This window comes from Canis lupus, chromosome 28 (genome assembly GCF_011100685.1).
Source record: "Canis lupus familiaris isolate Mischka breed German Shepherd chromosome 28, alternate assembly UU_Cfam_GSD_1.0, whole genome shotgun sequence".
Classification (NCBI taxonomy): domain Eukaryota; kingdom Metazoa; phylum Chordata; class Mammalia; order Carnivora; family Canidae; genus Canis; species Canis lupus.
Window position 1 is genome coordinate 40,837,209 of NC_049249.1, and position 24,648 is coordinate 40,861,856.

At 70.4% G+C, this 24,648-nt stretch overlaps 1 protein-coding gene across 1 annotated transcript; it reads left to right on the forward strand.

The window, feature by feature from the left end:
* On the forward strand, window positions 1-21,816 carry PWWP2B (PWWP domain containing 2B). The gene is given in 5 exon segments (XM_038579180.1): window positions 1-128; window positions 8,228-8,970; window positions 8,973-9,005; window positions 9,008-9,824; window positions 21,313-21,816. Coding segments are annotated over 4 exon segments (1,707 nt in total). The 5' UTR covers window positions 1-3; the 3' UTR covers window positions 9,814-9,824; window positions 21,313-21,816.
* The last annotated feature ends 2,832 nt before the right edge of the window (window positions 21,817-24,648 follow it).

The following is a 24,648-nucleotide window of genomic DNA, read 5'->3' on the forward strand; positions in this document are numbered from 1 at the left end:
AGCATGGAGCCGCGGGCGGGCTGCCGGCTGCCGGCGCGGGTGGAGCAGGTCGCCAACGGCGCGCTGCTGGTCTCGGCGAGCTGCGGGGGGCGCCGCTTCGCCGGGGTCCTGCTGGACTGCACGAGGAAGTGAGCGCGGGGGCGGGCGCGGGGCGCGGGGCGCGGGGCGGGGGGGGGTCCCCGGGACGGGCTCCCCGGGGCGCTCGGACGGGCCCCGCCGACCCAGGGCTCGAGCTGCCGGCGCCGCCTTGGGCCTCGAGCGGGGCTGGGGGCGCGCGGGTCCCGGAGCGCCGGAGCCGAGGGGGGGCCCTGTGGCCCGCCCGCCCCCGCCCGCCCCCGCCCGGCCCGGCCCCGGCCCCCACGCCCGCCGCAATTAACGCACTTTTCTTTGTCCGGACGCACTGTTGAATCCGGCTGTTTCCGGGGCTGTCATCCCGGGGGGACGCGCGGGGCGCTGGAGCGGGTGCGGGTCCCGGGCTCCCGGCCGATGGGGGCGGCTGTGCCGGCGGGGCCTGGAGGCGCCGGGCAGGGCAGGGCAGGGCAGGGCAGGGCCGGGCCTCGGGCAGGGGGCGCCGGCGAGGGGGGCGGCGGGGAGGCACCTGCGCCCACTGCGGGGACCGGCAGCAGGAAGAGTCTCCTGGAGACAGTGTCACATGGCCGTGAGCTGTCGCACAGATAAATGATTAGGCATTAATCAGGCGCTAATGTCTCCGCTCCCGCCGGGCCTTATCTCCGGGCCGAGCCGAGCCCGAGTGGCTCCCCGCAGAGGCCCAACTTTTTCCCTCCGTGGAACCCAGATTTCCTTGCAGCCCCGCGGACGTGGCAGGAAGACCATCACTCCTCAACAGTTACCCCCTGGCACCATCTCTTCCTGAGATGTGCCAGAAGCCATTTAGGCACAGTCATGTGACCCCACATACGGCCTCCCCCGCGGCGACAGTGGCCCTGCCCCACCCTGGCAGGTCGGGGCGGGGGGCAGGGGGCTGCCGCAGAGTCACCTGGAGGCTGCCAAGCCTGCACCCTGCGGTGGCCAAGGTCTCCCACCGCTGGTGGCCACCCCTTCCCCTGCCAGGCAGGACGGCCAGCCCGGGCCTGTTGCTGCTCCTGAGTGTGTGTGTCAGGGGCTGGGAGGGCCCCCTCATCTGCTCTCTGGGCTCCCCAACCCAGCACAGGGGAGGCCGTGGCCCCCGATCCTCCAATGCCGGCCACCCCCTCCCCAGCCTGCAGCCAAGCCAGGTTGCAGACCAACACGGGCCTCTCCACATCCCCACCCCCTCGTGGAAGGAAGCAGGCCAGGCTGGGATCCCAGCATTCGAGCTGGCAGCCGTCACCCCTGCCACGGCCACACTCAGCTGTAACCAGAGCCACCCACAGAGCCAGGGCCTCGGTCCGCAGTGGCTCTCTGTGCAGTCCCCCAGGGCTTGGTCCCCAAACGGCCCTGCCCGCCCCTGTCCCCGCTTCGCTTGCTCCCTCTGGTGTCGTCCTCTCTTCTGACCTGGGCCCACGATATTAAGAGTTGGGTGCTCCTGTCTGTGGCCCGGCCATCAGGTGGGCTCCGCTGGCCGCCTACAACCTGGCCTGGGTGTTTGGGGCCGCAGGGTCCGGGGCCTTCCCAAGGCCCGTTCCCTCAGTGCCCGCGCCCCCTCCCCGTGTGGGACAGTGGCCTGGCCGGCCTGGCGGTGGAGGCCCCCGCCCGGGTGTGGGCACTGCCCAGCCGGACGAGCCGCTGGGAGCTCCAGTTGCACACGCCGACCCACCTCTGGGAGCCTGCGCGTCCAGGACAGTGGGGTTGTGCGGGGTGTGTTCAGGGCAGCCAGGCCGCAGCTGTCGGCGTGCCCTGGTGTGCGCCAGGCACGTGCCAGGAACTGCCATTTATCAGCGGCCTCCAGAGCTGGCGTGCAGACGTGAAGGTCCGCGGGGCCCGCCTGGCGGCGAATCCTTGTCGGGGTCTCCCTCAGGAGTGGAGCAGCCCCAGGCAGGGCCTTCGAGCCAGTCCCCTTCTCTCTCCCGGAGCAGGGCCCAGCAGCGGGCTTGCTCACTGTGCCTTTGGGGGGTGACACGCCCTGTCCCTTGGCACTCTGGGGGGTGGGTTCCCTCCCCCAAACATTCACAAGAGGAGAAGACCCCCCCCCCCTGGTCTCGGCAAGCGCATGCAGCTGCCAGGCCAGGTGCCCAGCCCCCTCCCACCCGAGACCTGAACCCGCTGCTGAGCTGCGTTGCGATCTGAGGGAAGATCCTCAGCTCTGGGTGCCGGTCCTCATGCATTCACCTGCGTTCACTACCTACTGTGTACCTGGGCCGAGTCCCAGGCGTCGTGCTGTGCGTGACCCCTCCTGTCTCCCTACGAGGTACAGGTGACCCAGGCCTGCCTTGACCCCACAGGCTCCGACTCTTCAGGCTGGGGTGCCGGGGGTGTGAGCATTGTTCTGTGGGTGGTTTGGGGGTACTGCTCTGGTTGAGGACCCCCAAGTGAGGTGGCCCTGGTTGGGGCGTGGCCCCAGGACAGCAGGGCCCAGAGTGGGGAAGGGATGGTCTCATGGGCAGCTGGAGTGACCGAGCCCAAGGCCCCAAGCCTTCATCTCCGAGCTGGTGTTTTTCAAACTTCCCCAGTTGTGAGTCATCCAGGGTGCCATACCCACACGAGGCTTCTGGCCTCTGTGACCCACACCCCACCCCAGGAGGGTGGGACTCCAGCTTCTGAAGCCAGCCAGTCAAGAATCCCAGCAGGCCGGTCCCCGGGCAGGAGAGCAGGCTCGCTCCCTCCCAGGCGCACCCGTCGTCCAGGATGGAGGCTCGGCCACTGATGGCTGGTCCTGGGGAGGTTCCCTGGACAGATAAGGATGGACACCTGTTCCGGGTCCTACTGGGCAAAGCCTCCCTGACCTCGGGGAGCCAGGGGGGCCGAGAGCAAGGTGCCCAGTGAGTCACAGGCTGGCGTGATCCGTAGCTGTAGGCAGCTGCCACTCAGGGGACCTGGCCAGCACGGGGTGACGCGGGGCGTGGGCAGCGGTAGCCATCTCAGAGCGGACACAGGGATGCGGTCTGCTGCATCCTGTCATCCGCTGGGATGATGCTGGCAGTGGTTAAACCTCTGAGCCCAGGAGTCAGGGGCCGGATGTGCCAGCCTGGCCCCATGGCCTGTCCCGCAGATCCGGGGTCTGTCATGGGGGAGGGGCGCCTCCCGTGTGTGGCCCTGGACAAGCGGCCGCCCGGGTGTCCAGGTTGTGCCCCCCCAAGCTGTTCTCCCCGGCTCCCTGGGCAGAGGTGGGCTCAGGGGCGCGGGGAGGCCTGCCCTTCCCTCGGGGCTCGGGGCTGCTGCCTGTGAGAGCGCAGGGGTCTGGATTCAGGCCTGCGGGCACCTGGAGGGGCCCCTGCGCTGTCCCTGCTCCAGAAGCCGGGTCGTCACCTCTTCCCTGGACCCCGGGTGGCCTGTCCCCATGGGAGGATGAGGAGGGGGTCCAGGGCAGACATGGCCCCGGCTCGGTCAGAGGCCACTGTCCCGTTCCACAGCCACTCGGGTCCCGAGGCCGCAGAGCCGGGAGGCCGCAGGGGAGGCCGGGAGCTCTGGCAGGCGGCCGGCCGGCTCCTCCTGGCCGCGGGCCAGCTCAGGCCTGGCTGCTCCGGGGGTTTGCTGAGCTGGTTGCACGGGTGAGACCTCGGGGAGGGCGGGGGAGCGGAGGCCGGGCCGCGGGGCTCCTGCCAAGGCTGCCTGCCAGGCGGCTTCTCCCGGCCCCGTGGCCCTGCAGAGGGCCCGGCCTTGGGCAGAGCGGGGACCCTCCGGGGACGAGCGACGCTGCTCTGGGGTCTGGCCCCCCTGAGAGCCTCCTGGGCTCTGCGTGTCCCCAGCGGTGCCTGGGCGCTGCGGCCGTGTGCCCTCCCCCAGCTCCCCAAGGACCCGGGCTGAGAGGTCGGCTTCAAGGGCCTGTTTCCTGCGTGGAGCCCTTGGGCAGCCCGGCCCCCCCCCATCCCCAGGCCCCTGCCCACACGCAGCTCCGTCCTCGTACTGGGCCGGGGGGCAGCGAGGACCCCAGTGTGGCGGGGGACAGGACAGCGGGGGCCTGGGTCCCTCACCCGGGCCTGGCCAGCCGCGTCTCTGGCTGCAGGGCCGCCCCAGGCCGCTCGCCTGCCAGGGCCTGCGGGATCACCTGTGGGGCGGTGCCGGGCTGCCCGGGGCCTCTGGGCCTGGGCCGGGGCCAGTGTCAGCACAGCCTGGCCTCACGGAGGGGCCGGGCCCCGTGGGCGAGGCGCAGACCAGGGTGGTGTCGCGCCACATGCCCCTGAGTCCAGTTGGGGGGGCCCGGGGGCTGCGATCCCTCCTGGGACAGTGGCCTGTGCGGTCCTTGTGAGCTCAGTGCCCCCGCCCCCGGGCCCCGGCCTCCCCCAGCCCCTGTCCCCCGTCACTGGGGAGTGGCCCTGCCCGGCGGGAGGTCTGGGCCGGGTTGCCCGGGGAGGGTCACCCGGGGAGGGAGCCGTTCCCTGGCCGCTGTTTACCCACCAGGCAGCTGTGGGTGTGGCCTGGGCAGGGCGCCTCTGGGAAGGAAGTGTGGCCGCCGCGGTGCCAGAGTCACGGGGCCTCCGGTCGTCGCCGTGGTGCCCGGCGCAGGCCTCACATGGGGAGGCCCGGGCCGGGGCTCCGAGCGCTCCGTGGAGCCCAGCTGGTGCCCCGTGTGAGCTGCGGGGCAGGGAGGGGTCAGCGCCTGACCCTCCTGTGCCCAGGGGCCTGCCTCCAAGCTCGGGCTCCGGCCAGGGCCTGGGTGTCTGGCCAAGGGCCTGTGACTCTACTAGACAGGCAGGACTCCCTGAGGGGTGCGTGCACCACAATGGGGCAACCCCCTGGGCCCCAGCTTCGGGGCCTTCCCCGCCCCACCTGCCCCGCCTGCCTTCTGGGAGAGGGTGCCGCAGAGACCCCGGCGTGGGCTGCCCAAGGGTGCCGTCCGCGCACGGGCGCCTGCCGAGGAGGGTCCTGGGCCGAAGATGTGTTGGTTTGGGTTCAGGTTCAGGGTGACGGGAAGAGGGCTGCCCGGGGCTTTTGCTCTTGGCGGGGGGGCCTTTGTGCAAGCAGGACAGGCTGGCACGGGGCTGGGCTTGGGGGCAGGGCAGGGGTCTCAGGAGCTGGTGTGCACTGGTTCCCAGCAGCGTTGGGGGGGCAGTGGGGATGCAGATGAGGGGAGGGTAGGAGTGAAGCCCCGTTCATGGTCTGAGTAAAGGTGGGCCGGAGGTGGGCTGGGGGGCCTGGGAGCAGCCTTCCCGGGCCCGGGCGTGTGGGTCCTGCCTGGTGTGCAGACCCCTCCGCGTCTGTGGGATCCCCTTGGTCTACAGACCTGCCTACGGGGTCTCTTCTCAGAGGCCCCGCAGCCATCACTGTGGCCCTGTGTCACGCCCACGGGGGGCACTCGGGGTGCTCTGTTCCTCACCCTCAACCCAGGTGCCCACTTGGGAGGGGCCAGGCGGCCTGGATGACTTTCTGGCCTTCCAGGTGCCCTCCCAGGGGTGAGGCTGCCCCTTGAGGGGCTCCTTGGGGGCTGTTCACACTGTGTGTCTTCTGGGCGTCACTGGCAGGGACACCATGGCTCCCCGGGGTGGGCCAGCACCCCTTCATTTGAGGCCCCTTCCTGGGGTCCCACGGGTTCAAGGAGGGATCCCGACACCCCTAACAGCAAGGGGCAGTGAGCACGCTGGCCCAGGAGGTCAGGGTGAGTGCCCGTGTGCATGCGAGTATGTGTATGCAAGTGTGCGTGTGTGCACATGTGCATGTGTGCCTGTGTGAATGCGTGCGCGTGTGTACACGTGTGTGTGCGTGCCCACGCATGTGCCTCGGTGTGAGCACGTGCGGTCAGTGCTCAGAATCCTGCGCTTGCTGGTGGCGGAGCTGGTTGGGGGGAAGAACCAGGGCTGACGCAGTGTGGGGTGCAGGCTGCGCCCTGATGCCAGGGCACCCGGGGAGGTTTGGGGATGCACCTGCCCGCACGACCGCGGGGCTGGTCTCCCCACCTGGACCCCCGCGGACTGCCCGTGGATTGCTGCTCGGGGACGACCTGGGGCCTGGCATCCGCACCGCATCTGCCGGGCTGCTCAGAGGGGCCACAGCAGCGGGCGGGGGGGGCGGGCAGGCAGCGGTCATCCCAGCACCAGCGCGTGGCTGTGCGCCGTCAGTCCTCACTCACAAAAACTGGTGGTGACGGTTGGGGCCGTGCGGTCTGTGTGCCCAGGGCCAGGTGAGGGCACGACCCTGGGTCCCTGTTGTCACCCCTGGTCCCCAAGAGTCTCCGCTCGTCCTGGCGTGCAGGCCGTCCGGTCCCGGCTTCCCAGGATTGCTGAGCGCGTGCGGCCGGGACTCGGCGCCCGTGGAGAACGGGGAGGGGATGGGGTGCTCATCCTGGCCGCTCCCCCACCAGAGCAGAAGCCCCTCCCACGCTGGCCCCGCGGCCCCCCGCGGCCCCCGCTCGCCCTCCTCTCTCAGTCCCGGCTACGGCTACAGGTTACAGGGCGGCCGCGCCAGGGGCCGGTGGCCACGGACCTGTGTTTGCTGGACTCTGGTCACGAAGAGGAGTGAGCCCCCGACCCCGCAGGCCCCCGCGAGGACTCCAGATTCCGGGCGTGGCCACAAGCACACGAGAACCTGATGGGAAGGAGGGAAACCGTGGTTTCCAACTTTTACCGCGAACTTGGATTAAACGAAGACGGGCCGTGTTCGCGCGGGGACATCCGCCGTCTTCGTTAATTCACAGACGTCATGACCGCGGGGACCGACCGGGGGAGGCAGCGCCCCGGGCGTCCCGTGCCCTCCGTGCCCGGCTCCCGGCCCTGGTGCTGGGGGGCAGCGACGTCGTGGCCGGTCGCCTCCTGGCTAGCCTGGACTCTTCTGGAACACAGCAAACGGGGAAATCGTTTGGAGATGGGGAAAGCGGAGCGTCAGTCGTCGTTTCTACCCTGGTCAGATTCCACGTGGAGGGTGAGGACCAACGCGCCGTGCCCGGCCTCGGCTCTCGTAACTTGGCGGAAGTCTGCTTTCGCGCTTCAAGAACAGCAGCTTTTAGCGGAAGCGATCTCGAAGGTCACATCACGTGTGTCTCGAAGTCACGCGCGCTCGCCGCTGGAGACGGGGGCGGAGGACGGGCCTGCTGTCGGCCGTTGGGAACAGCGTGGACGCTTTCCTGCGGCGCCGAGGGCCCCTCATGAGTTAGATGCAGCTACGCTCAGCACGGGGGCTCGGGGGTGGCCCTCCGTCCGCTCTGGAAGGTTCTTTGACCACTGACTTTCTACACCAACCCCCTCACCTCGCCAGGTGCCCAGACGGGGGCCGCGTGGTCCAGCACGTCCTGGGGGCAGAGCAGGCCTTTAGCGGGGCAGGTCCCGGCGGGGAGCCCTGGGGGTGCCGTCCCGCCCTTGGCCTTGGCCGTGGGTCCTCCTGGGAGGTGGGCCTCCTGCCCTCTCGTGTCCCCTTCCCGTGGTTCGCACGGCCTTGTGTTGCTGCTTGGTCCCCTGCCCTCGTGGAGCTGGGGGTCTGAGGGCAGGGCCCGGGGGCATCAGGCGGGAGGGGAGGTCCTTCGGGGATGTGCTGGGCGGGGCCGAGTGGATGTCACCCTCACCCCAGGGCAGTGGGGACAGTTGGGACCAGCTGAGCATTCAGGAGGGAGCAGGCTCCCGGGCCCAGGGCTCCGGGCTCCTGGCCGACTCCTGTCCTCAGGCCAGGGCTGCCACTGCACCCCCCACCCCCCCAGGCCCCCCACACCCTGCTGGTCCCTGCGACCCGAGTCCGACGGGCTGTCCCGGGCCCATAGGGAGCACGTGTGGGGTCTTCCCTCGGGGAGGGAGGGGTGGGTGGACACGGCAGTGTACTAGGGCCCCTGGCCGCAGAGCAGCTGCCCCCCCCCAGGGCCCAGTCAGGCCGTGTCGCAGCCCCCAGACCCCCAGACTCTGTTGTCAGGCTTCCAGGGCCCGCATGCCTACCCCGGGGTCTGGGGAGGTCTGCAGTGGCCGACATGGGGACAGCATGCCTGAGCGACCCGGGAGGTGGCCTCCGCGCTGGTCACGGGGCGTCGCAGAGCGCATCCCTGGGCTGCCTCGCCTGGGATCACGTGGGGGCGTTGGCCCTGTCGGGACCCCGGATGCACCTGCAGATGCTGGGCCCCAGGCGGCACCCGGATCCTGCCGGGGCCCTGGGGTGGGGACTGGGCGCAGCGGCATCCTCCCGGTCTGACTGTCCCCTTCTGTCTCCCCACTGCCAGGTCCGGCCTCTTCGGCCTGCCCCTGTTGGCTCCGCTGCCCCAGCCGGAGGACCCCCCCGTCAACGGCTGCCACGGCCCGGCGCCCTCGGAGCAGGACGGAGAGGCGATGCAGCTGGGGACCGGCCCGCCGCCGCCTCCCTGCGGGGACCAGCCCCCCGAGACCACCGGCCCCGAGCCGCCCCCGCCCCTCGTGCCGCCGTTCCCGCCGTACTTTGAAGGCGCCCCCTTCCCTCCCCCGCTCTGGCTGAGAAGCACCTACCGGCAGTGGGTCCCGCAGCCGCCGCCCCGGACCATCAAGAGGACCCGCCGGCGCCTGTCCCGGAACCGCGACCCAGGTCGGCTCGCCCTGAGCCCCATTCGCCTGCGGCCGCGCCAAGTACTCTGTGAGAAGTGCAAGAGCACTCTGAGCCCCCCCGAGGCCAGCCCCGGCCCCCCGGCTGCCCCTCGGCCCCGCAGGAGGGGGGGCAGCGGCCCCGGCCCCGACAGGGAGCCCCTAAAGCTGGAGGACCCTGACGGCGGCGGCGGCGGCGGCGACGCCACGGCCACGGCGAGGAGGAGCAAGAGGGAGAGGCGGGAGGAGGACGGGGCGCGGGTGGCCCGCAGCCCGGCCATCAAGATCTCGTACAGCACCCCGCAGGGCAAGGGCGAGGTGGTGGAGATCCCGTCACGCGTGCACGGGTCCCTGGAGCCCTTCTGCCCGTCCCAGGCCCCCTCACGGCGCCGGCCACGACCCCCGCGGGCCCCCCAGCCTGCATCCCCAAGCTGAAGCTGACGCGGCCGGGCCCCCCGGCCCCAGCCTGCCGCCCCCCAAGATCCGCCTGAAGCCCCACCGCCCGGGGGCCGGGGCGCGGGAGCCCGTGTACCGGGCCGAGCTGGTGGAGGCGCTCAACGGGCGCGGGCGAGGCCCCCGGGCCGGCTCCCCGACGCTCCCAGGCCGCGGCGCTGCCGACTCGTCCTCAGGGAGCTCTGGCGAGGACGAGGACTTCAAAGGGTGTCCCCAGGGTCCATGCGGGCCCGAGAGCCTGGCCTTCCTGGCCGCCTGCCCCAGGAGGGGCGCAGACTGTGCCAGCGAGTCCGTGTGGAGCAGCGACAGCCTGGACGAGTCCAAGTCGTCCAGCTCAGAAGTAACGTCACCAGACACCTGCGACCTTTCGTCCGGGGACGGTGCGTCCGTGCGGTCCTCGTCCAAGGACGCGAGGCCGACCGTGCCGCCCCTCACGGTCAGGCTGCACACGCAGAGCGTCTCCAAGTGCGTGACTGAGGACGGGAGGACGGTGGCCGTAGGGGACATCGTGTGGGGTAAGATTCACGGCTTTCCTTGGTGGCCCGCGCGCGTCCTAGACATCAGCCTCAGCCAGAAGGAGGACGGGGAGCCCTCCTGGCAGGAAGCGAAAGTCTCGTGGTTCGGCTCCCCAACTACGTCGTTCTTGTCCACCTCAAAGCTCTCGCCTTTCTCCGAGTTTTTCAAACTGAGGTTTAACCGCAAGAAGAAGGGGATGTACCGGAAGGCCATCACGGAGGCCGCCAACGCCGCGCAGCACGTGGCCCCCGAGATCAGGGAGCTGCTGACGGAGTTTGAGACGTAGGGCGCCAGCAGGTGAGTGCGCGGGGCGGGGGCGGGCGCCGCCCCTCCCAGGCCAGCGTGTGTCTGGGGCCTTCGCTGAGCCCTGAAAGACCTGCTCACCCTTGGACCCTTGGACGCGCGCCGAGAGAGGAGCAGGTTTAAGGGTGGAGGTCGTGGGGAGTGTGGGGCGGGGCTCCCCGGGTGCCCTGGGGCGGGCCACTCGGTCCGGGAAGGGGACTCACCCTCCTGTCTCCCCAGACTGGAGCCGAGGCCCCCTCCGTCCTGTTCCCATGTGGTCCTGACTTGGCAGGACAAAGGAAGGGGGGAGGTTCCTGGACCCGCGGGCGCTCCGGGCTCCTGGGGTGGCTCTGGGGCCTGTCCCTGGGCTGGTGCCTGGCCCCCCCGAGTCCCTGCGGGAGAACTTGTAGGCTCTCCAGCCTTAGGGAGGCAGCCGTCCCTCAGCAGGCCGCGCGTGTCTGTGGTCACCATGGGGGGGGGGGTCGGGAAGCGGCCGGGGAGGTGGGGGCAGAGACACCCCCCAGGCCCCAGGACAGGGAGGTGCTGGCTGTGTGTCATCAGACGGCTGCGGCAGGGGTGTCCAGGCGGTCGCTGGCCACCCCCCTCCCAGCCCTCCCCCACAGACAGGGCGTGCGGTGGGGTCCCCCTGCCCACAGAGGCAGCGACAGGAGGGGCAGGGCTGTGCCCAGAGCCTCGGTCCTGCTCCCCACCTGGGCCTCTGCCTTGGTTTCTGTGGCCTTCAGCCGACCTGGGCCGCCTGGTCCCCTGCCCCTCCCCTGCCTGGTGCCACGGTCCCCAGCGCGAGCCCCGGCCTCAGCAGTGTGCCTCAGCTGTGTGGCCAGGAAGGGCTTGGGGGGCACCTGGCGTGACCCTCACTGCTGTGCCACGTGTACTGGGGGTCGTGGGATGGAGGGGTGACCTGCTGGGGGTCGCGGGATGGAGGAGTGCCCCCAGGCAGGTCGCTGCCTGTACTCGGGAAGCCCGGTGGTCCCAGCCTTCCCTCCCCTGCTTCCGGGGTCAGCCCGGGTCACTGCCCTGCATGACTCCCAGGGGTCCACACAGGCCCCGTCCTCTCCTGAACCAGGCTCAGCCCCTGTGAGCTCGGGTCGTCACGTGGGGGGGTGTCACGTCGGGGTCGTCACGTCGCGGTGGGGCATGCCACCAACCTGCTGGCATCCAGCCAGCGAGGGTCTCAAGTGGGGGCACCTGGGGGGCGGGCGGGCGCGCCTGACTGGGGAGGGATCCGGGGGGAGGTCAGAGTGTCGCCTTCCGTGGGGTCCTGCCTGCCCGTGCGCCCCCCGCCATCCGGACCAGGCCTGGCTGCTCACAGGCCCCTCCTGCCTCTCCACCCCTCCCGCAGGCGGGGGCTGTCGGCAGGGCAGTGGGGTGGGGACGCGGAGCACCGTGTCCTCAGGACTGACCTTGAGGTCCCAGGTCCCAGCTCCCAGCGGGTACTTATTAGGGCGGCACTGGGGTCAGGGGGCCCACCCGGGCTGTGTGGCCTGGGGGGCAGGGAGCCTCCCCTCCCCCTCCCCTGAAGAGTGCAGCCCCGTGGGGGGGTTGGGGGTTGGGGGTTGGGGCCGCCCTGTTTACAGGGAAGGAGGGAAGAATCTCGCCAGACAGGTTTCACTGCTGCAGGGGCTGCGCCCACAGACTGGCCTCTCCTGGGCTCCTCCCTCCCCCCTCCTCCCTGCCTGCTCCCTCCCTTCCCCCCCTCTCCCTCCTGTCCCCCTCCCCCTCTCCTCCTCCTCTTCCCTCCTCCCTCCCTCCCCGTCCCTCCTCTCCACCCCCTCCCTCCTTCTTCTCCTCCCTCCTCCCTCCCTCCCCATGTCTCCTCCCTCCTCCCCCCTTCCCTCCTCCCCCCACCCCCCCTTCCTCTGGGTCTCTCTGTCTCTGTGCGTCTTCCTGTTCCTGTCTCTGTGTCTCTGGCCCCTGGGACAGGAGCTGGGGAGCCGGGACGCTGGATCGTTGCAGCACCAAAGCACAAGGCGGTTTTGCCTGATTGGCTTTTTAGTTGTTTTTTGAGGATTGAAAACTCTGCTGTGAGGTCCAGGCCAGCCAGGTGTTGGCCAGTGCAGGGCCGGGGGCGGGGGGTGTCCTTGCTTCCTGGGGTCAGTGCTGCTGTTTGGGGGCCCGGCCCCCTGGCCTGCTCCTTGAGAGGCAGACTGGGGACTGCTCCAGTGGGCTGCAGGGTCTGCTGCAAGCTCCCGCGATGCTGAGGGGGCTCTCGGGCCGCTGGGAGGGGTCGTGGTCGGGGTCGTGGTCTCTGGTACCTGGGGGGAGGGCTGGAGCTGGGGAAGGTCGACCTGCAGGTCGTCACCAGCTGGGGCTTGGGGACAGCTGGGAGCCCCTCAGCCTTGGGGGCGTCTGCACCGCCAACCAGCAGGGGTCGAGAATCCAGCAGGCGCCGTGGGGTCAGGGCCCTTCCAGGGCCCTCGTGCCCTGCATCTTGTCCCAGGGCCTCCCGCCCCACCTTGCAGAGGGGCTGGGGCCTGAGAGGGGAGGGGGTGCCCAGGGACATTCTGGAGAAGCACCAAGCCACCTGCTGGGCTCGGGGACCGGCACGGAGGCTCCCAGCAGGGACAGCCCCCAGCGCACTGGGGCTATGGGCCCCCAGGACGGAGCTGACCCCCACGGCCGCCCGGCCCTGCCCCCTGGCCCCTGTGCTCTGGCCCCCGCAGCCTGGCCTCCCTGGGCCTCGCTCCCTGCCTGTCTCCCAGTGACTGCGGCACCGGCTCCCGGGCTGGGTGGTGGGGGTGCCCGGGGGCCTGGTGATGACCTGTTGGCAGCCGCCGCTGGAAGTGGCCCCTACACCCTTTCTGAGTGGGGGGAGCTGTTCTTACAGGGGCTCCTCCCACGCCCCCCACCCCGGGGCAGGGTCTCCGACGTTCCTTGGGTCAAGCTCCTGGCTGGAAGGGACGGGCACCCTTCTCCCGACTTCGACCTTAGGGGGCTCGGATGGTCCTGCAGGCGGGGAAGGGACACCCAGGAGCGCGGGGCCAGTCCCCCAACCTGGTAGGTGATGGCAGCTCCTCCTGAGGCTGGCGTCCCGCTTCCTAGGGCTGAGAGCTCCACTAGATGGGGGACACCGCGGGCCTCACCCCGTGAATCCCAGCGCCCACATTTGTGCATAATCACACACAGGAACGTGCTGAGAAGGGACGAGGGCCCCACAGCGAGCATCTGGCGAGGAAGCTGACCTGGACTGGGGATCCGGGAAGGCTTCCTGGAAGAGGTGACATATGGCTGAGCGCGAACGGTGAGCTGATCATGAGCTAATAGGCTGGGGGGTGAGCGTCCTAAGTGAAAGGAGGGCGAGTGCCTGTGGCCTGTGGCAGAAGGAAGCCTGCACGATCCGGGGTGGGGGAGGAGGCAGACGGGCGTGGGGGGCGGAGGCCGGGCCGCCTTGTCCTGAGAGGGCGGAGGCCGGGCCGCCTTGTCCTGAGAGCAAAGGGCAGCACGGGGCGTGTTAGGCAGGGGGTGCATGGCCCCGTTCGTGGGTCAGCAGGCGAGGGATGGCAGGACGGAGGCTGAGGCCAGGATGGGGAGCCCATGGGCGGCAGGGCAAAGCGGGGAGCAGGGGTCTGAGCCCCAGAGGGGCCGACCCAGGGGTGCTGGGCGTTGGCTCCTGGAGCGTGGGGACCACAGTGGCCCCTGCTGCGGCCCCAGCCGGCTGGGGTCTGGGTGCCTGAGTCTTGGCTGGGAGGCGCCTCTGGGTCCAGTGCTCAGGGGAACAGGGTGGGGGGCGGGGGGAGGTGCCTGGGACAGGTGAGCAGGGCCGCGGGGCGGCAGGGCAGGTGCGCCCACGGGATGGGCCGTGTCCTGCCCGCAGGCCCCATGCGGAGGCTGGCCCATGGGGGCGCTGTTACCCACGGGCATCAGGAGCGGCCCGAGCGGCCCCCAGCTGTCCCGGGAGCCCCCACGGCACCCCCTGTGCCGCCCTCGGAGCCGGGGCCATCCTGGGCAGTGGGGGGGGGGCGTGGGCGGGGCTGCACCGGGGCCAGGTGGGGGCTGTGGCGCCCGCCTCCCCGCCTCACCCGCTCCCCGTGAGCTGGGAGGGCCGCGGCGGTCCCGTCCTGTGGAGCCGGGGGGCCCAGCGCTTCCCACCCTGCCTCAGTGGGGGGTTTGGAGGGCAGGAGCTTTTTGGGGTCCCACAGCGGCCCCCCTCTCGGTGCTAGCGGGCAGCCGCCCGGGGCTGGGGTCCTGTGTCGCTGGTCGCCCTCGGGTTCCCGGCGCTACCCTGAGTGCCGCCCACCCGAACGGCCGGCCGCCTGAAGGAAGTTTGTTCTCCTGGTTCTGGGGGCCGGACCGCACACTCGAGGGGTCTCCGGGCTGCGCCCCTGCGGGAGGCTCCGGGGGCTCCTTCCAGCCCCTGGCGGCCCCCAGAGGCCGGGCTGGTGCCGGCATCACCCCGCCCTCCACCTCTGTGGTCGGGACCCCCTCTGCCCCCCTCCCGCGGGGACCCCGGGCAGCCTCACGGGTGACCCCGCGGATCCTCATCTGAGTCCCGGTGCAATCGCTTGGCCCTTGCACCTGAAGGGTGGGGGCCTGAAGCCTGCGGGGCGCCCTCCACCCCTGCCTCCTCCCGTCTGCTCAGCAGATGGTTTAGGGGCCCGCGTGTGCACCCCGCTCGGGCTTCGGCCTCTTCCACGGGGGCCGGCTGGGCTCGAGGAGGGCTCAGCTGGCGGTGAGGTGGACTGGACCCTGCAGGGGCGGGCGCTGAGGGAGGGATCGTCCTTCCAGAAGGGTCCACTGCCCTGCCGGGGGGCTGTGCACAAGGGCCGTGGGTCCGGGTCGCGCCGGGGCGCTTTGCCCTTTTAGCTTCGGGGTGTTCGCTTCTCCCGGGACGTGGAGGTCCCCCAGGCAGGACCAGCTCGCACCCTGAACCCCGAAGCCCCGGGCTGCTGGCCGCGCGTGCAGTCGCTGTCCCTGGGGAGGCGGGGTCGCCCCGGGGAGGCGGGAGCTTACTGGTGGGGCGGCGCCCACGGTTTCACCTTCCCGCGGGGTCTCCCTTTGGGAGCAGGGAGCAGGGTCCTTGAGCCGCGGGCGCCGAACCGGCTTTTCTCTCTCCCGAGTCTAAATAACAAGGTGCTTCCGCTCCTGGAGACGTGGCTCTGGGCCGACTTCCTGCGCTGCTTTCAGGGGACTCAGGTCCTCTGTGCAGCTTGTAATTATTTTGTTCCCGAAGGAAGCGAAGGCCTGTAATTCCGCGCCTGCCGTGGGTGCCCAGGCCCCGACCCGCCTCCCGCTGCCAGCGCCGTCCCTGCCACCAACTCCGGCAGTGCCCGGGGTGCCGGGGGCGGCGTGAGCGCGGCTGGGAGACTCGGGGTGTTGGCGGCTGCCTCCCGGCACCAGAGCCCGGGCAAGGGGGCTTCCGGGCGGGGGCGCCATCCGGCAGGTGCAGGCCCTACCCTGGGGAGACGCCTGTCGGGCAGAACAGGGCGCTTTGCCCTGGTTTTCATGGATTCCGTGTCGCCCTGAACACGCGCCCCCGGGCCCCCGGCCTCTGCACCCCCGGCCCCGGCACCTGCCCCGGCTCCGAGGCCCGAGAGCCCGCGGACAAGGACCCACACTCTGCACCCCGTCACAGGGCGGCCGCCCGTTGTGGGCCCCGCGACCCCGTCCCATCCTTAGTGATCCTGCGGGGACACCCGGTCACCCGGGACTCTGAGGCGCAGTCTTAACAGGACGAGGGCGGGACCGGGGGGCTCTGTCCCTGGGCGCGTCACATGCGCTTTGGGTCTTTCCGCGAACCCCACTAGAGATGAAATCGCGCCTCCCTGCGTGTCGTCAGCGACCTTTCCTCTGCTCCGGCCGCCTCTGTCCTAGGACAGTGAACGGAGCCCGTGTGAAGCGGCGACGCCCTCGGTCAGGCTTCCGGCCCGCAGGGGGCTGTTGGTAGTTACGCTCCGGGGGAGTCAGAGTGACCCGTGGGTCTTTGGGCGTCGGGGGGTCGCGCCCCTGATCCCCGTAACCGTTATTCAAGGGTCAACCGTGTTCATTTTCTGCGTAAAAGTTAACGTGTGGGGATCCCTGGGTGGCGCAGAGGTTTAGCACCTGCCTTTGGCCCAGGGCGCAATCCTGGAGACCCGGGATCGAATCCCACGTCGGGCTCCCGGTGCATGGAGCCTGCTTCTCTCTCTGCCTCTCTCTCTCTCTCTGTGACTATCATAAATAAATTTTAAAAAAAAAGATTTAAAAAAAAAAAAAAGCTAACGTGTGTATTAAACGCGTGTGCGCCGTCTGTTTGACGCGTGATGTGCCTCAGCTACCTCGCGTACGGGGGACACGTCACACGCGTGATGCCTTCAGACCGACCACACAGCTGGCGTCCCCCGTGGGTGATGAGCGGGGACCCCGCAAGGCTCCCCGTGGGTCTCCCCGACCCCGGGGCCTGGCCCTCCTGTGCCTCGGAGTCCGCCGCCAAAGGCATCGACGCGGTTCCTCTCTCTGCCGTCGCCGTGACCTCAAAGCACAGGGTCATTGATTTGGCTGAACTTTCCATGGTTAGACGTTCCTGTCGTTTACATTTTGGTGCATGTTTCGTGATTCTGCGCACATTTCTGAGGGTCCCAGATGGCCGCGACCAGGTCCCTTAGGAGCACCCTGCAGGTGCCCGGCGTTGGCTTGGCCTTGGCCGATCCTCCTCCCTTTGGGACATAAGCAGACACGCAGGGGGGCCCCCTCTGCCCTCTGGGGTGTGAGCGGCATCCGCAGCCCCCCCGCGCCGTGTACCCCATGACGCACCCAGGAAGGTGCTGGAGGCCGTGTGCACAGAACGTGCTCGTCCCCGTGGAGCCGTGCGCACACCACAGCCTGTCCCTCAGCAGCCTTACGGACCCTGGGCTTCTAGGCTTTTCTAAGTCAAGGCAGCTGTGAGCCGGGGGTGGGGCGGGTCTCCCGGCAGGAGGGTGCCCGTGTCCTGAAGACCCCGGGGGACCCGGTAGTGGGGCTGCAGGCTCCAGGGCAGGGAGGCCCCAGAACCCCGGGGTTTTCGCCACGTGGTGGCTCCGTGTCTCCTCCTTGGGGAGGCTCCCCCGAGTCCCCGCACATGCTGTGCCTGACGAACCCCAGCTCAGCACCCTCGCCCCGCACGCTGTTGCCACCCCACCCGTCCATTCTTGGCTGTTCTGTGTGGGGTCTCCCTTCAGGTAGGTGAGGCTCTGCAAGTTCAGACCCTGGCAGCCCGGCCCTGGGTCACCGGGGGGGTGGGGCTGGGGCACCCTGTCCCCCAGATGGGGACACCTGTTCAGGGGAGGCACAGAGCCAGGGTGCAGTCCCAGGCCCAGCTCTGACTGTGCATCCAGCACCCCGGGGCTGCTGGGCGGACCCCTCGGAGGGGAGAGGAGAGGAGGGCAGGTGCCCACCCCCCGGAGCACCTGGGGAGGAGAGAGGCTTCCCGGCTGTGGCTGGAGGGCAGCTGGGGGGACGGCCTGGGGAGGGGGTCTGCTTGGCTCTCCCTGCAGCCTCTCTCCCCTCGGCCTCTCCCCGTGGCCTCTCCCCCCTTGGCCTCTCCCCCGCAGCCTCTCCCCTCGGCCTCTCCCCCGCGGCCTCTCCCCCCTCAGCCTCTTCCCCCTCGGCCTCTCCCCCCCGGCCTCTCCCCCTCGGCCTCTCCCCCCGGCCTCTCCCCCTCGGCCTCACGCCCCCCCCGGCCTCTCCCCCCTCGGCCTCTCCCCACGGCCTCTCCCCGTGGAACCCTCTGGATTCTGGGGAAACGGGACTTCAGCCGGCCGTCTTCCAGCCGCATTCTGGAGGGCGGCATTTCCGACGCTGGCGTTCCTGGGCGCTGTGGCTTCCGGTGGGCGTGACCAAGGCCTCCTGCAGGGTCTCTGAGTGTCCCGGGGGGGATGGGGCTGCACCCCCACTTCCCTGGCCCGGGGATCTCCAGCCTGGGCCGGGGTCTCTGGTGCGGCCTGCGCGTACAGGGCTACAGGAACCTCGGGGCCCGTCCTGCGGGGTGGGGGTGCCCGGGGGCCACAGCCAAGGCCGCACTGGTCCCGGCAGGGTTGAGGGTGTGGCCACGCGGAGGGACAGAGCCAGGCGGCAGGGCTCCTGTGCGTGTGGCCAGGTGCTGGGGCCCTTGGGTCACCCGGGGCACGTCAGGCCGTGAGTGGGGTGGCTGCGCGGCAGACACGTAGGAGGCGCTGGGTCGTGTGGGGGGCGCGTCTGCACCTGAGGGGGCGTGAGCTCGGCCAGGCCAGCGGCTGCCTGCCTTTGCTTCGCCCCGGGATGCCAGGGGTCTCGCTCCTGACGCGGCCGCTGCTCGGCTGCCACCTGCCCCGACGGCTTGTGGTTTAGGGACAGGCCTCCTCCTGCACCGAGTGTGGAGACCAGCGGGTCTGGCCGCGGTCGTGGGGCCTGGGCCGGCCGTGCTTCCCGCGCTGCGCCCACCGGCCCGGCCCTGCGTGGGGGCGGGCAGCCCCCCTGGGCACCCCATCTGCTCAGCTACCCCCGTCACTGGGGTGCACGCGGCTCGGCGGGCAGGGTGGCTTCAGAGGGCCGTGACTGCGGGGCCCGTGTGGGGATCCCGGGGCCCCGTGGGCGACACGGCCCCGTGAGGTCGGTGGGGCCAGCGAGGGGCAGACCTGGGAAGGGGCCGTCGGAGCATTCCCGTGGTGCACGCGGGCGCGGGCCTCCCCAGAGACTCCAGGGAAGCCCATCCCCGGAGCGGGTGGGGCGGCCTCGCTGCTGCACTGGTCCCGGCCAGTGGGGTGTCTCCCCGCCCAGGGAGCCCCGGAAACGGGCTTCTCTTGCTGCGTCTGCCCCGGGCCTGTGTAGTGACCTCACCTTTCCCTTTGTTTCCGACTTGGGCGGGGCCGCAGGGACGGCGGGGCTGGGGTGCTCTGGGACAAGTGTCCCCCCCGGGGGGGGGCGGGAGGAAGGGGTGGGGTGGCAGGGGCTGTGCTCATGCCGAGGGCTTTCCTGGCCACAAGGGACCCCGGGCGCAAGGGACCTGCCCATCCGTCCCGCCCGGGTCAGCGGCTGGTGCAGGGGGGCTCCCCGCCTCTCCCCCGTGCCCCTCCCTGCCCCCGCCGGGAGAGCTGAAGTACTGGCGGGTCGGCTACGACCTGGGAACGTGTCTCCAGGAGGGACTGTTGGTCCTTGGGTGGGAACCTGCCGTCCTCGGCTGGCCGCGCCCGGGCCTGTCCTGCCCAGAGGGGGGTGGTGGCTGTAGGACGGGGACGGGGACTCCATCCAGCTCCCCTCCAGGAGGCGGCTGCCACCTTCACCCAGCGACCCTGAGGCTCCCCCGGCACAGCTTCCTGTGACCCGCGACATTGGGTCCGCCTTCTGGGGGACACTCCCTCGGGACTCCGAGTCGGGGCCTCCAGCCAGGGGCGGGACTGCGAGCAGGTCAGGGCAGACACCTCGGAGGACCGGCCACCTGGAGCCGGTCTAGACCCAGCAGCCAGCCTTTCCTGCGGGGCGTGTGGTCAGGCCTGGACTCGGGGCGCAGTGTTCCCAGCAGAGGGCCGGTCACCCGGGGGCACCCCTCTCCTGGCGTTCAGCCTGCTGTCCAGCTGTCCTGTGGGGGGTCCACGACCAGCAGGCCAGGGCCCCGCGGGGTCCCCTCTCAGGCCTCTTAGAGACCGGCTCCCCTGGGGGACACTCGATTCCAGACGTGTGTCCTCCGTGGTTTGGAGCCGCCCCGTCTGCCGCCCTGGGACGTGGGTTCACATCCTGGCTTCAAAGCTGAGTTGAGTGACCTCGGTCAGGGTCTGAGCCCCTCTGAGCCTCAGCCCCTTGTCTGTGAGGAGGGAGGGGGTGACGGCACCCCCAGGGTGGTCGTCACAATAGAAGTAGCCTGGGGAAGCCACTCTGGGCCCTCTTGAGCCCCGACCACCAGGGCTGTGCTCACACCGACCTCACGCCCTCTGCGCCCACTGCCCCTCCTGCACCTTGGGGCCAGCAGGCTCTGGTTTGCCGCAGCCGCAGAGGACGATGGGCTCCTGGCCGTGTCGCATGGCGCAGAGGACGACCAGTCCCTCCCTCCCCTCCAGCCAGGCCGCTTGCGGGTGGGGGGCGGGTGCCCTCAGCACCTCGGTCCCCCGGGCTTTCCTGGGCCCCCGGGAACGTGTCGTGGGTCTGGGCCTGGACGGGGCGTGTGCCCCCGCCTCGGTGACACCGCAGGGGGGACGTCCACCTGGTCGCACCCTGCCGCGCAGCTGGCGGCCTCGCCCCCTCCACGCAGCCTCACCCCCGCACAGGGTTGCTTTGGGGTCGGGCTCCTCTGTCCCCCTCGAGGGCTTGGGCAGCGGAGCGGGGCTGCCGTCGGGGTGGCTCTGTGTCGGGGTTTTATTATGTGTAAGTGGAGGGAGGCTTTGTCTTCACTTCCCGCGACAGGCGCTTCGGAACCCAGTTCTTTTCATTTAAGATTTATCCGTGTCAGTGGTGCGTATGCTCGCATGGTCGCGGCCCAGTGACGGGAGACCTCGTCTCCCTCGGCCTCAATGATGCGCTTGTGCGCCGTCTCTTATTCCGTGATTGTCATCCGGGGCGTCGTCAGGACGCTGCTTCCAGCGGAGACGAACGCGGAGCCCCGTGCCCCCGCCACACGCACACGAGCGCCAGCCCTGGGCTCCGCGGGGGACAGGTGCGGCCCGTGCGCGCCATCGGCAGGAGCGTCTCCTGTCTGCCCTGCTCTGCTCTGAATTGAATTTGCCTCGTTTTCTGGCTGCTTAGTTTTTATGTTCTTATCACTTATTCCTCCTCGGTCTCCCGGGGCCTCAGGCACGGCGTCCGCCCGCTGCGTGAACAGACTCCCCAAACCGCGGCGGCCTCACACGTCGTGGCTGATCCTGCGGCGTCCAGGCCGCTGGACTGGACTGGGGCGGGGGCTCCCGTCCTGCAGGCTTGGCTGCTGTGTCCGAGGGCGGGTGGCGTTGGGACACTGGGCTGAGGGCCCGTCTGCCCCACGGCCGGGGCCGCCTGCCCAGGGATGACCGTCTGGAGCCCTGGGTGGTCCCCTGGGAGGTGGAGACGCACGGAGAAGCAGGGCTGAAGCTCAACTGCCCACCAACCAGGGGAGGGTTGCTTATGGGAGGGTCTGCCCCCAACCCCAGAGGTTCCCCGAACCAGGAGGGTGTGTGTCTGCAGCGGGGCATCAGTCCCACACCCTGACGGTGACACGCGGGGGTCCCTCTGAGCTGTGAGCCCCAGGGCCGTGTGCACAGCCCACCAGGCCAGGAGTGGCCGGAAAGATCTAGAACAGCAGGCCCCTCACGGAGAGCCCCGGGGTCTGAACTTCCAATTAGTTGGATCCTGAACCTTTCTCTGGGAAACACAGGGTCCTGCGGAGGTGGGTGGACACAGGTGGGGCGCAGGTCGGGGGCCCCGCCTGGGAGGTGGGACGCCGGGGTGGCGAGGGCCCCTGGGGAGGCACGGAGCCCGAGGAGCCCGGCTCAGAAGACCCACAGTGGGCGCCCGACCCGGTGCTCAGACCCCGGGGCCTGTCCGCCAGCCCTGGCCCGAGGTGACCTCTTTCCCTCTCTGTTTCCTCAAGGTCGTCGACGATGAGGGCACGGCCGTCCTGGAGCCTCCGACTTCGGGGGTGCCCTCCACACCCCCGTTCTGCCCGAGGGACCCCGCGTGCCTTCTGGCCGGCCTGCTTCCGGGTGCCCCAGGGAGGAGCACAGAGCCCAGGAGCACCGCGGCTCCTCCCTCCCCACATGTCAGCTCTGGCTTGTGAAGTTCCAGGAGCCCCGCGACGACGGGCTTGCTGCGTGCCTGCACCGGGGGCCACGGAGGGGCAGGCGGGTGGGCACCCCGGGGTCTCCGTGCACTTGAGAACCAGGGGCCCCGCCTCCCTGCATTCCTCCCAAAGTGGGGTCCCGCCGCTGCCCAGCACCGCCGACAGGGCTCCCCGTGGGGACTCCCCGGGCCACGGGCCTGCGACGGCGCCACGTGGAGCACGTTGAGACTCCGGAAGGAACGCAGCCTGGCTCCTCTCTCCTTTCTGTCACTTTAAAGACCAAAAAGACCAAAAAGAAAATGAAAGAAACAGAAACCGGGTCGTGCTCTTGCTTTGTTTAAACCGGAGAGAGAGCGAAGGGGCGAGTGTAGGGGCGCCCTCCGAGCGCTGCGGGTGCGGCCAGGGGTCGGGTCGCGGGAGGGACAAGGGAGGGCGACCTCCCAGGGCTCCAGGAGGGTGGGCGGGCAGTGGGCTTCGGGGAAGGAGGGACGGTGCGGTCCTCCCTGGCCCTGCCTCCCGCCCCCTCCGTGCTCCAGCAGAGCCTCGGCCCCTGTGTCCGCCGCGGCTGGGAGGCCGGGCCCCCGCGGAGCCCGTGGGTGCAGGGGCTGCCGGGCCCTTTGAGGGGAGAAGTGGCTCCTGTGAGGTGATGCCCGCATGTGGGGCGGCGCCAGGGCCCAGAGGCAGCTCCCCGGGGAACGCGTGTCAGGCCGCGTGATGGGGACTCGGCCCCTGAGCCCAACGCCGCGCGCCGCCCGCACTGGGCGCTCACCTGCCGACTGCCCGGAGTGGCAAACCCCCCGGGGGGCTGCGAGGTGGCCGCCAGTGTGGGGGGGGCCCGCCCTCGCCCCAACTCCGGAGACCCTGCAGGCAGCCTGGCCCCCGCGGCCCCCCCCCCCGCCCGATGGCCCCGAGCCACCTGGACCTGCCCGGGGAGGCGCCCCCCGATGTGCGGAGGCCCCCGCGCCGAGAGGCTGGGCCAGAGCCGCGTCAGCCCCCCTCCCCCCGGCTGCGTGGGCGCCGGGCACAGACCGCACCTCTGATTAGAAGGGAAAGCGGCTGCTTTTCTTTTTTTTTAAGTCGTTGTGACTGTTTCTTTAAGCAGCAAATTAATCACGTTTTCCTGTCAGTTTGATTTCACGGGAGCCCAGCCCCTGTCCCTGTGATCCTCGTTCCTCCAGGACCTGGGGGAAGGGCCCTGGGTGTCCCGTAAGTCCCCCCACCCCCACCCTGGCCGGCTGGGCACAGAGGCCGCAGGAAGAGGGTGGGCTTGGGGGGAGCACTCTAGGGGGAGGTGCTCCGCGGAGGAGGAAGGCCAGCTGGGGAGGGGCTGGGAAGGGGGGTCCTCGCCACGGAAGGACCCCACCCAGGAGCGTGGCCTGGGCAGGAGGGGCCAGCTCGCTGTGTGCACACGGTGTGCAGCAGTGAGGCTGGGGCTTCGGGGTGGCCTCGGGGCTGTCGGGGACTCTCTCCCCTCTGGGGCCTGGCCCCTCCCGCGTCCCCTGCCCCAGCTGGTCTGCTCCAGATCAGGGCCTGCTGGGCCCCCCAGGCTGTCTCCGTGACCCCTGTGGACAGAGTGGCCCCTGAGCCTCCAAGGGCCCTGTGGGGGAGAGGGTGAGTGTGGCCCAGGAGCCAGCTGGGCCCAGCCTGACGCCTCCTGGGCCGGGATGCCCGGCGTGGGGGGCCGCCCCCGTGACCCTTTAGGCAGCCCGGACTCCAGAAGTAGCCGGCTCCCCGTCCTGGCCCCCGGCGTCCTCACCTCCCACAGGGCTGGTCCTCGCTCACTGGCCCCTTGGCCGGCAGGCACTGATTTCAACACGGAGGACGCTGGCCTGGGGGGGATGGAAGGCTGGCGGGTGGCAGGTGGACGGGAGGGTGTCACATGCCCTGTCCCAGCCTCAGCCCTGCTCTTCCGAGGCAGGGGCTCCCCGTGTCCCCCTCCAAGGGCAGAGGCAGGGGCTGGCATGACAAGGAGCAGGGGCCCCTCTGCTCCGGGGGCCACCGTCCTGCTGCCTGTCAGAGGTCCCCCAGCCAGGCCACCCTGTCTGCCCGTCCCCTCAGCCCGGAGGCCTCAGCCCGGGGCCACCCATGGTCTGGCACAGGGCTGCAGGTGCGCGGCCGCCCAGGCCCACGTGGGCTCCTCAGCGTGGGCATCTCTGGGTGGACCTCACCTCGTGTTGAGGACGGTGGAGCCACAGCACACGGCGGCCTGGCTCCCACCTGACACCCCGGAGCGACAGCTTCATTTTGGGCCGTCGTGTCTATCCGGGCAAGCGGATCAGGGCAGAGGGACGCTGCTGCCGGCTGGGGGGTCTGAGGAGAGGGCTGGGTCCGGGGCTGGAGGGACTTCCTTTGGGATGGGCGCAGCCGCCGACGGAGGGGGAGCCTCGGACTTGCCGAGCAGCCTCCAAACTCGCCGCCTATGCCGTCCCCTCTCTGCGCCCCTCTCTGGTTCCTGTGGCATCTGGTGCACCACCCCGTCGCCCCGTTGTTTGTTGGGGCACCAAGGGCTGGAGAGGCCATGGCTCGGCCAGGGTGTGGCTGAAGCCCTGAAGCTTGGGCTCCTTCTGCCCCCTGCCAGGGAGGCCGCCCCCGCCCCCCGCCAGCCCTCGGACCCCATGGTTCCTGCGACCCAGCTGCACAGGGTCCTGGGCCTGGGGAGGCCTGGCCTTCCCTGCTGAGACGCGGGGGGCTCTCAGCCCCAGGACACCCAGGAGTGCAGGAATCCATCACATGCCCCTGCGCCGCTGCTCTTGGGCCGCAGGGGTGTGAGTGTCGAGCAGACACACGGAGTCCTCGCCGCGGCCCAGGGTTTGCCACATGGACACTCGCAAACCACAAGTGCCCGCATGTCATAGCCGGACAAATGGAGGCCGCCTGGCCATCCCCCTCCCCGTCCCCCGCCCGGGGTCCTGCAGCGCGGGTCGCCACCCAGCACCCTCCCCCCACCCCGCCGGGCCCGGTTGGCGCCTTCCCTCTTCTGCAAGGGCCCTGCATCCGGTGGTAGGAGATTGGTAAGATAAAGGGAAACGGCAAAGAAAATGAGAATCCGTGCGGTGTCCCCACCGTCCCCGCCTGATGGGCCTTGGGCACACTTGTCCCTGCATGACCTTTCCGGGCTCTGCACTCGGGGCCGCCGGCCACCGGGGA